The sequence below is a fragment of the Alosa sapidissima genome, chromosome 14, assembly GCF_018492685.1.
Source record: "Alosa sapidissima isolate fAloSap1 chromosome 14, fAloSap1.pri, whole genome shotgun sequence".
Classification (NCBI taxonomy): Eukaryota; Metazoa; Chordata; class Actinopteri; order Clupeiformes; family Clupeidae; genus Alosa; species Alosa sapidissima.
Window position 1 is genome coordinate 28,327,907 of NC_055970.1, and position 11,718 is coordinate 28,339,624.

The window sequence follows — 11,718 nt, forward strand, 5'->3', positions numbered from 1 at the left end:
GCCAATTCAGGAACCCAACATTGAACTGAGGGCCGCCAAAGGGGCGGGGGAAGAAAATGAAGAGAAAAAAAAACTGGAATAAATCCCATTTGTAATCATTTTAATGACCAGGTTGCATCTCTACAGTTTATATTTATTGTATTAAACACATTTTAATTCATAACTGAGGCTAAACCTGGCAAAACTTGTGAAAATCTTAAGAAAAATTGCAATGCACACACAATCCCTGGGGTTCTCTACCCTCTACATTTCTTTGAGATATAACTGTTCTGGTTGCAGTCCATTTCAAGTACAAACTTATTTAGAACAGTCTCAGTGTGCCTTGCTTCTTATCAGCATAGGCCTTATTCAGGGCCAATTCCAGCTACCAAAGCACCACAGGAAAACCTGACGGCCACTAAACACCACTAACCGGAGATTCATACTTTTCAAAGCACACAGTACAGTTGTACAGTTTTACAGATGTTATCGCGGGCCGCCAAAAATGTTTCCGCGGGCCGCCATTGGCCCCCGGGCCGCACTTTGAGAACCTATGCTTTAGAGCCTGCTGCTGCAAGAGGCTCTGGCCATGCCCTGTATCAGTCCATTTATTTGACCACAGATTACATCGAGTCTCCTGTATGAGTATGGCAAAGAAAAAAACCACACACCCACACACCTTTGTGTCTGGAAGAATAAATGCCTTAGGCCTAACCTCTTCTCTTTTTTGCTTGCCCTCTAGACAAAAGAACGGACAAATCTGCCGTGTCGGGCGCCATTAGACTAAAGATCAGCGTAGAGATGAAAGGAGAAGAAAAAGTGGCTCCACCCCATGGCCAGTACACTTGTTTACATGAGGTGAGTAGCACTCTCGTTTAGCATCCAGCAGGCTGGGGCCTTCATTAGCCCTGAGATATGGAGTTCTCCATTCATTAGTGCTTGTAGTGTGTCTGGAGGAGTTTCCATTGTTCTCAAAGCAAAAGGTTGAGTTGTGAAACTGCACTATAAAAGTGCACTCTATGCATAACATGAAATTTGTTTAATATCGTTCTGCTAGCAGAAGAAGATACTGCTTATGTATTCATCAATTATGGCTGGTACAGTAGCCCACCTCATCTCAAATGCATACTCTTTAGTCTGGGGCTGTGTTCCCAGAAATGCATTTCTGATCTGAAGTTCCAAGGCATTTCTTATTGGTACTCCGCCGCGCCTGTGTTTAGCGATAGCGCTGTGAATTAATATAATGCTTCTCCTCGCAGAATCTGTTCCACTACCTGACTGAGGTGAAGTATGGCGGAGCCGTGAAGATCCCAGAGGTGAAAGGGGACGAGGCCTGGAAGGTTTACTTCGACGATGTCTCCCAGGAGATAGTTGACGAGTTTGCCATGCGTTTTGGTGTGGAATCCATCTACCAGGCCATGACGTGAGTGCCACGGCTAGCGCTTCATAGCTGTCATTGATCCCTGACTTACCCTGTCTTACTTACCCGGTGCTTTTCTAAACTGCTGTGTAAACAGGCTGAAGATGAGCCACCGCCCTGTGGCACCTTTAGACTGTGGGGATTCTCGTGAATTATGGCGCTTTTTAAAAACGCATGCATAACCCTGTCTTGTTGTATTAATCATAATAATTCACGTGACGAGGAAGCGAGAGACACGGCAGCGGGTGCTGAGGGATGCGCTCGTGCGGTGGCCAGACGGCCCAGTGGAACGCAGTAGAGGAGAGCGGTGATGAGCTCATAATTGTTGCGCAGCTGTGCTCAGGTGGCGGAGGCGTGCAGGAAGTGTCTGAGGGATGGCTGGCGCGTGGGCTTCATGGCCGCCACTTATGGCGTGTTCACAGGGATATATGAATGGGTCTGCCAGCAGGGAGCTCCTTAGACCAGGCCGCTCCCTCAGCCTACAATCATTCTAAACTTGATGGCTTTATAAATCATACCGCCGTCCCTGACAGTCTGGACTCCCCTTAAAGGGATGGTCTAAGAAAAAGAAAAAACGAGGGAAAGGAAAACTGGGTGGGCAGTGTCACCTGGCCCTGAAGTTGTGTTGCCCCATGGCAGCAGAGTGGGTTTCCACACTGTTGTTTTTATACCCAAAGAAAAATGAATGTGCTCAAAAGTCAAAAAGGCTTTTAGGCAAAGCTCAGTGTAGGGAAAATGATGTGGAGCCCTCGCTGCGAGCACTGCATACCTGATACCAAATAATGTGGCCAGAATTTTCTAGAACTTGCAGGTGTTGCACTGCCTGGCACATTTAGTCTCTCTTCGCTCTAGAGTTTCTCCCACGTGTTTGTGAACAATTCTGAGATTGAAAGTGCCCGTAATTAATTAGTGTTCCCACTGCATTTCACCCCTGTCCTCTCGGAGGCTTCTAGCTGCAGGAGGAGGCGCTTGTAATAAATCATACTTTAATGTTGTGCATCCCTCCTGTCAGACACTTCCCCTGGGCCTCCTCACAGCGCTGGAGATGGAGGATATAGAAGCCCCATGCTAAGATGGTGTCTCCTGCACCTTGGTGGTGGGGCTCACTTCGGAGAGTGTCTGCAGGAGGGTGTGGGCACGCTGCAGGCTGCCGTGACACTGGCCACTGTGAGGCGCAGAGGAAAAGGCCTGCCTGCCCGCCCAGAGTCTCACTCCGCACACTGATCATGTTCCTCCCACTCCCATCCAAATCCCCAGGATCCTCCACTGGCTCAGCTCCCTGCATGCAAAACTGCAGTGGATTGCACCCCACATCTACAGCTCTGATGTAATGTAGGCTAAGCCAGAATGTGCTCCTCACCTAATATTTAAGTTGGCCGGAGATACTCGCAACTGAAGCATTTTAAGAATCATTATTAAAATATACTCATTGTATTTAGAACATCCTTAGCTAAGAGCAATGATCCATTAGCCTAGAAATCTAGACGCACCCTAGCGGCGGCAAATTAATTTGCTCAGCCTGTACGTCTAGTATCAAACCATAGGGATTTCTATTGGCTGACGCCGTGGACGTCATCCAATCACAGCGCTCTATTTTGTTAGAGAATCTTAAGGCGGGCTTAACAGGATAACGACAGTCCTGCGACGGTGAACAACAAGGAAGGTGGCTATGGCGAACGAAGAGCGGTTGGTGTCAACTTTGGAGGAGTTGGACTTGTGCTTTTCTTTGAATGTTGAGCAACACAATGCACTTAAGTCATTCCTTTCGAAGGATGTATTTGCCGTTTTGCCGACCGGATACGGATATGGTCGTAGCGCTGGCCTATTGCATGCCTAGGCAGTTTGAAAGACAATTCTCTGCCCGCCCCTTGGATTAAGCGAGGTGAATGGTTCGATTCCAGACTATACATTTCAATGATATAGGATGGCCCGCCAGGCTAATGATCCATTCATTTGCATTCAGAAGCAGCTCATTGGATGTATTTCCTTAGATTCATAAAGTACCCATGGGGCACTGCCATCCCCATTTAAACACCCTTACATGTACTATCATTGATGTGTAAGGTCCTAAGGGTACTCCAACAGCCAACAGTCAGATTCTAAACACTAACATTAAAGGCTGTCAAGGATAGCTATTGTACTTGTAACTGCTGTAACTCACCCATAGTCAATATGCTCTGTGGAAACCTTTCATGACCTACATACTACTATGGCCTTGTGTTTATCGATTGGCTCAAGACCTTATGGAGTTGAACAATTTTCTCTTAGTATTGAACTACCAACATGGAGACAGAATCACAAATCAGAGTGCTCTTTGATTTATGCGTTCAATATTTCTGAATAGACTACAGCGCTTGACATTGTGCTTTAATCTAATTACACTTGTGAAATGTGGGATACTAGAGCAATTTGGCGTGATGAATTGGTTTATGCATAGATTTGTACATAAACCAATTTTTCAGCACACTGGTGTGTTTCCTATCTGAGTATATGTAAATTCGTATTTGTTCAGGTTTGATACAGATATGATTATATTCTTGTACGCAGTCGTCGTTATTTCACCATAGCCATCCTATTGCTCTGTTGTCCTTTCGGGGACTTTGTCTCTAACAACAGTATTGCTGTCTGCCTCAGATAATATCATAAAAAAATGTTTCGATTTTGTCATTCAGCACTTTTGTTGCTGAGGGCAGGATAATGACTTCAGGGTGAAAACCTTGACCATCAGCAGTATTTACTATGTGGGGTTTTGTGAATTAGCAACGAGACACTGCCATGACCAAACTGAGTGAGGGGAGCTCATGCCTTTTTGGAAGTACTGAAATAGTGGAAATGTTTAGCTTATGGAAATGTTGACTGTCGGCATCCTTTTGTTTGATATGTAGTGTAGCTGTGAGGTCCAGACATGGATATCAAAGACTGAGAGAATGATGGTCAGAAGCAACAATAAGCCATAGCCAAGCAACAGCGTGACCTAACCACTGTTGACAGACGTCATTTATTGTGATTTGCCCCTGGGCAAACCTCTGTCACCTGAGAAAGCGCTGGATAGCTCCATTCCACTGCAAGGAGAGCCACAATCAATTACTCATGGTATCCTAGTAGCATTGTGGAGGGAGAAAGCTTCACACACTTCGAAGGTCCTCACTTGATCAAGCCCTGGATGCTTTAGCTGATACGCTGAATGTGTAGGCCATTTATGTGGCCTTTATACCAATTTTTTCAAACAGATCACTGAATGGAAGGCAATGTAGATGCATCTTAGGGTTGCTCTGCCAGTAGAGATGGGGAGATATGTTTAACTAGAGCCTAATGATCAGTCACTCATTGATGTCACCCATCTGCACTACTCTCTCTATTGAACACTTTGTGTGTTTTCTACTGCAACACGCTATTTTCACAGTGCAAACCGTTCGCAGGCCTGCTCCAGCTAGATTTAGGTAGTGAAACATTTTTGGATGCTTTTCAAAAAGCATAAATGAAACAGTTAATGATTTGCTTTCTTTAGGAAGTGGTATTGTATTCTCTGTTGAGGAAGCGGCTAAACAGTCTACATAAATAAACACTCAAGAAGCCCTCTTTTCCAGAAGAGTGAACATCCTCTTACTCTCTGCTTCCTGAGTCCTTATTAATTAGTCTGAGCCTCAGCTCCAGTGAAGGTAATTATCAGAGGTGAAAGCTTAGGCCTCTCCCTGAGCATCCTTGGCCACTGTAGATGTGCCACTGTATAGTGGATGCATCCCACATGATATTTGTCCAGGAGCTACATCTATGTTGTCTATGTTGCAGTCCCTATTCTTCTCCAATGTTGATAAGTTGTTTAGCTCACACAGCATCACTCAGCAGCATATTTGATTCATGTACTCTGTGTTTATAGGAGGCAGTATTATGTATATAATGATGAGTGTGCACATGCAGTGTGCCTGTACTTTTGCATGTCTATATATTGTGTGCTAGCACAGTGTTGTATTAATGGGAGAACCTTTAGGGCACATGCATAAATAAGTAAGTGCCTCTTGCAATTATGGAGATTTCAGTCACTGATATGCCCTTTCTACAGTAGTGGGAACCACAATGAATGAGCTAGAAATGTGTCATTTTGCTCATGGTTTGCAAGCTGATTGTTTTGAGAGTTCTTCAGCTCCAGCCTCATCTGCTTCTTCACTTACATCCTGATCAAAAGCAAGTGTCTTAATCACACACCATTCTAAACACCACTGTGATCTAAATGTGGGACCTTGATCCCTGAGAAATAACAGCGTAATCTGAAAGCGCATTCCTCTTTATTTGCCAACAGGATTGCACTCAGTAGCGGAGTTGCCATAGTTATTCTGTAATTTTCCAAATAAACCCTGTGGTGCTGAAGCTAATTTTAGTGACCTGCTGTGTTGAACGACTGAAGACTGCCTCTACTCCTTAAACACGTGGAGCTTTTCTCTCTCTCTCTCTCTCTCTCTCTCTCTCTCTCTCTCTCTCTCTCTGCCCTCCCTCCTCTGTCTCTCTCTCCGGTCTGTCTATCGCACAGCCTAATGAGTCCTTCCCACCAGCCTGAAATGAGCTTCCTCTGAGCCCAGGGAAGCTGGGCTGCTGTGGCCCAGGGGACATTTTCATTCCATCTCTAGCACTTTAATGCAGAACACTGCATCAACAAACCGGATGGGACTCTCATTAGTCTCACTGGGTCCCAGAGGTGATGTGGGATGGAGGTGTTTGTCACTTTATTGTAAACGCTCTGTTTGCTTAGCTGTGTAGATAGTATGTGAGGGTGACAGGGCCTGAATTCTTTTCCTTTCTAATAATAGCATATATCAACATAAGTTGTCAGTATACAGTAGTTTACACTGCCTCTTTTAAATGGCATCAACAATACTTGAAATTATATAATCTAACATCATCTGTCCTTTCCAATTCTATCTCTCCTTTCTCTGTGTAGTCACTTCTCCTGCCTGTCTGCAAAGTACATGTGTCCTGGGGTGCCAGCAGTCATGAGTAACCTACTGGCCAACATCAACGCCTACTTTGCCCACACCACTACAGCCACCACCAACATCTCCGCATCAGACCGCTTTGCTGCCTCCAACTTTGGGGTCAGTGTCATGAATCCCAGTGGATGCTCGTTTTAAGTGCAGTTTATATTTCACACTAAGCCCTCTACATCATTCATTCAACCTATTTTCTTGTAGCGGGAGAAGTTCGTCAAGCTGTTGGATCAGTTGCACAACTCTCTGAGGATCGATTTGTCAAAGTATCGGGTATGTACAGTATGAAGCTCAGTTTGTCCTAATATTGCAGTGTTTGTTTTGTGCAAATAGAAATTCTGTCCAATTCTGTTGTGTGTACATATTGCAATTTAATCCAACATGTACACTGAGCTTGTTTTCATAGCCATCTGGCACACTTGCCATGACAATACTTCTGCTATTATGCACAGCAAGATAGAAATCATATTATAATACAGATCTCATCTGAGAAAAAACATGAAGAGTAAATCTCATTACCCATGACAAATTCCTTTATTCAGAGAGAAATGTGTTTGTGTTGTGACAAACCATTACAGAGATGTAGGTCATTGTTATCTCAAAGTCTCACAACAATCAAATGCTTACAGATTAACTACACAAGAGAAGAGACCTAGCTTTTGTCTCCTCCACAACTGTCCATTTGATTAAACAGAAGAATCTCTATACCTCCGCAGTGTGAGAAATACCTTTTCAGAGAGAGAGGGAGAGAGAAGTAATTTAATTATTTATAGATGCAGACTGCACTGCTAAAAAAATTCAAGGACCCATATTCTGATCAGTATTGATCCTCGCCTAGTCTGAAATTGCATTGGCATGTTCACAGAAAGCAGCCAGGAATATTAAACTTGCTTTATCGTACACCACAGACCTCTGGCTTGTCGCCTTTGGTGACAGAAAATAGCAGTGGACAGTAATATGATTCAGGCCAGCCAAGACTTGCATGGAGGATCCTATGGATTTCCTAGTAATGAAATTCTGAGGGAAATTGAGTTTGCCTTTGCTTAAAATATAGACTGATACCACTGAGGTGGCTTAGAGACATGTGCCATGCTGCATTTCTGCCATAATGGCACTTTACCCTTGTTTTGTTGTTTTTGTCATTTTTTCCCCCCATCTATCCAAATGATTTCAGCAGGGCTGGCAGAGATTAGTCTTCCGTCCTTTTTCCAGTAGATTTGCATTGCTCTGAAGCCGCTGGCCAGGCATTCCTGAGCAGTCTGGGCACCTGAAGAAAGACTCTGTGATGCTCACCTGGATGGTTTGCATGGGGGCAGCTCCCTCAGGCTGTCCGTTATGTTGAGCTTCATAGGCTTGGTGTCCTTAAACCTGAATGTAAAGAGACGTGATGTTCCAGTGTGTAGTGCGCCATGGTGTAGGTGCTGAGAACACAGTTCTCCCTCTCCCAAAAGTGCCGTGGTGCATCTTTTGCTGCATGAGTTGTGTTTACTCTCTTGTGTCCCCGGGCTGTTGGAAAACCTTTGTTTGTATCTCTGTTGGCAAACATTACTGCCACTAGATTCACCCCCACAACGTTGATTACAGGCTCCCAAAATGCCTGCCTAAAGAGGACACAGTGCCTGACATTCAGTCTCTAATGAAAGCATCCACCAAAACCCTCCAGTGCTCGTTCCCATTATTAGCTGGAGCTGTGAAACTGTGAAATGCTGCTGCAGATAAGGGAAGTTCCCCAGCATCTGAAATACATTTACACTACATATCTTTTCTGTTTTGTTTTTTAATGCACAACTCTTCCTCCAGGAGACATTGACATTTGCATAGCTAAAGTGGAAGCTTAAAATGCTGCAAAATTATTTTGACCACTTGCATTATATCCCCAGATTCCTCTGGAACTGGGTGTGGCCTGATAGAGTTGGAAGTTGCAGCCTAATGCAGCGACTGCATACTTACTGACGATAGCAGGCAGGCATTGCATGCAGCTATATTGGTCTTTTTTCATACTGTCAAATTAATAGACTTCCTACCATCATGGTACACTGAACAGGCTGATGGCCCCATGGCCAGTAAACATCTCTCTTTATATAGATAATTTCCAGTACACTGGATGATTATATTTACCTGCATCCAAGTAGACTTTCTGAGTTCATTTTAATTTACTGTGAATTTAAATGGCATAATTATGATACTTGCAGATTTTATGTACTGATCAGATCAGACACATCACACAACACCCTCCTCGTAACTGTGTCAAATATTCATATATTCAGTGACTTAAAAGGAAGCATGATACATGTTGAGGCCACATAAGTGAACTGATGATATTAGGAAACTGTGAGAAGGAAAAAACACTCAGCAACATATCTTAACATATCAGCAACATATCTTAACATATCAGCAACATATCTTAACATATCAGCAACATATCTTCAACTCTACTGTTTACGGAGGTTCCGTTTTTCTCTAGGATAACTTCCCTGCTGGCAACCCCGAACGTCTGCAGGATCTGAAATCCACGGTGGACCTGCTAACCAGCATCACCTTTTTCAGGATGAAGGTAAGGAGATCTTTATCGCCGCTATCTGCTGTGAGCGCGTCAGCCGTGCATCCTTTCCACCGATAACCACTTTAATTGCCTGTTCTCGATGGCGCCCCGATTTCATGTATTTATCGCGTCTCATCATTGATTGAGGTCACTGCCTTCGCCTCCTCCTGCCCGCTAGATTTGATGGCAGTATGTGAATGAGACATTAACACCTGCAATGACTCAGAAGTACGTTCACTCAGGCCAAAAGAAATTAAATGAAAGAACGCAGAGGCCAAATAGTATTACCTCCATTTCAGTCTATCTCCATTTAATATACAGTGTACTGATCAAGGCAATAGGACTTCTTTTGCAGTAACAGAAGGAGTAGTTCTGTTGATGGTGATTTAGAACTGAACCACCAAGGATTGAAAATCATTGTCTGCTGTTCCTACATCCCTGTGCTGCTGCTACAGCTGTGCTGCATCTCCCTCAGTCCTGTAGCATTAACAGTAGTCTGTGCTGCATCTCCCTCACTGTGTCCTGTAGTATTAACAGTAGTCTGTGCTGCATCTCCCTCAGTCCTGTAGTATTAGCAGTAGTCTGTACTGCATCTCCCTCACTGTGTCCTGTAGTATTAACAGTAGTCTGTGCTGCATCTCCCTCACTGTGTCCTGTAGTATTAACAGTAGTCTGTGCTGCATCTCCCTCACTGTGTCCTGTAGTATTAACAGTAGTCTGTGCTGCATCTCCCTCACTGTGTCCTGTAGTATTAACAGTAGAGTTGTTGCACTAGCTGACTTTTCAGAATGGCTTTAATTTTCATCCCTTATCATAATTGGGCTGTCAGCAAAGGTGCACTGTGGCTCACAAATCTCAATTGCAGCTGAGCTCTTCCCTGGGTCCTTTTAGCATAGCTGCAATTGTCTGTGTCCTCTTGTAATTTCCTTCTGGACTTGATATTTGATCTAGTTTTTTATTTCTACCCTTTCATTCTGTTGTTCAAAATGTTTGCAGGGCTCTTTTAAGTTATAAGACAACAACAATCCTTTGTTGTAACAATACATTGTTTTTAGTATTTTTAAGGAAGACAACAGAAGTCTTGCTGCAATAGAACCTGAGCTATTGAAAAGGAACATATGGATAAGCAATCAGCAAGAATGGTTGCCAGCATGACAAATGTGCATTGTATTGAGATTGCATAATTTATAGTGTTACACAATAAGCGTAAAGCGCACAGACATACACACACACACACGTTGACAGAGCACAATGCGTTAGAAGGAGGAGCTTCTTTTGTGCCATTGGAATCCTCTTCATTTTATTGCTCAGGTTTTCAATGCTAGTCAATAGGCTTCATGAAAAATTCTCCATAACCAATAGAATGCATAAACAGTAATTGATTTTTTTGGCCTTCATTAGGCTTAATTTAGTCTCCTCTGAGCCGCAAACAACACTCTGACTTTGGGCCTGTTTATCCCAGGGATGTATTAAAAATAGGGCCGCCATTGATTTGTTTTCATTCATGGCAATGAAAATTATACACTGCATTATGCACTTCTATGATTGCACTGGCTGCTGCACCTTGGTGATGCCTGAGTAAACTTAGGAATGAAGGCCAGTATGGGGCTTGTGCGACATGAGCCATGGTTACGCAACGCGGTGTGCTCGCTTTGTGAGCATCGAGTTGGCATACACTCCGTGGATGGGTATGTATGTGCTCATCCCCCCGTGCTATAAAAATATATGCCCGTTTCGTTTTGCCACTGTGAGTTAATCCTCTCGCTGCTCACACATACGCGTATGTTTGTGTGTGTTGGGTAATCTAAAATAAGCCCCCACTCTGCGCCCGCCACTGCGTTGACAGACAGGATGTATAAGAGCGGTTCGGCCATGCATGGGTAAAATGGCAGCCAGAGTCCCTCCCACCGCGAGAGCGCTGCGAGGCAGGGAATGAAAGCCCACACTGTCACACTGCATTATGGGTGCTGAGCCATGCAGCCGGGCCTGTCACATACATGTACCCCAGAACAAGGGTGGCCAAGACACATCACTAGGACCTGGCATTTGCTTTCAGAAAGTACAACACATTAAGGATTCACTACAATGTAATGCTCACATATCTGTCTTTGCCTTGTCTTGTCATTTAGAAGAACTGATATTCCCCCATGAACAGCCACTGTTCTAACGACTCATTAATGGATTGTGTTTTGGGTGGGCTTCTCAGGTCCAGGAGCTGCAGAGTCCCCCCAGGGCCAGCATGGTGGTGAAGGACTGTGTGCGCGCATGCTTGGACTCAACGTACAAATACATATTCGACAATTGCCACGAACTCTACAACCAGCTACTTGACCAGGTAAGAGCAACGTTCAGTCCAATGTTCATCAGGTTAAGTTGTATGTCAACTGAGCAGTGTTATTTCCAGAACATTCTGTAATCACATACTCCTATCAGAAGCTAATCTGCACAGCTGTACACACTGTCGCTACTGATAGCCAAAGTTTGCATATGGCTTGTATTTGATTTATTCAGCATATTGACACCGAGGCAGTGAACCATGATATCATGTTAATCAGTCTGGTATCCTCATTTACTTTCACAAGTCCCCATAGACTAAAAGTGCATTTGTCTCTTCCCAGTGTGTCTGTGCTTCATTGGGGTCCCAATTTTAAACACTTCATTTAAGTGCAGTGCAGTCAGTATAGGTATGCAGTATATAGCAAAATAAACTACTCAGACATACAATAGAATTAACGAAATTTGCATTTTTTTTTATACAGAGAACCTTTCCTTCTTTTCCTGACTCCATCAACATATCT

At 43.9% G+C, this 11,718-nt stretch overlaps 1 protein-coding gene across 5 annotated transcripts in view; it reads left to right on the forward strand.

Moving 5' to 3' along the window:
* The window catches only part of LOC121681686 (protein unc-13 homolog C-like), a 121,605-nt gene that overhangs the window by 57,839 nt on the left and 52,048 nt on the right, over nt 1-11,718 (forward strand). For all 5 annotated transcript variants that reach the window (XR_006022244.1, XM_042061562.1, XM_042061561.1 and 2 more), the window contains 6 exons: nt 722-837; nt 1,239-1,402; nt 6,333-6,486; nt 6,583-6,651; nt 8,843-8,932; nt 11,127-11,255. Coding sequence is in view for 4 of the 5 variants with exons in the window: in XM_042061562.1 (XP_041917496.1) it covers nt 722-837; nt 1,239-1,402; nt 6,333-6,486; nt 6,583-6,651; nt 8,843-8,932; nt 11,127-11,255 (722 nt within the window). In the remaining variant the exon portion in view is untranslated. The remainder of the gene's footprint in view (nt 1-721; nt 838-1,238; nt 1,403-6,332; nt 6,487-6,582; nt 6,652-8,842; nt 8,933-11,126; nt 11,256-11,718) is intronic.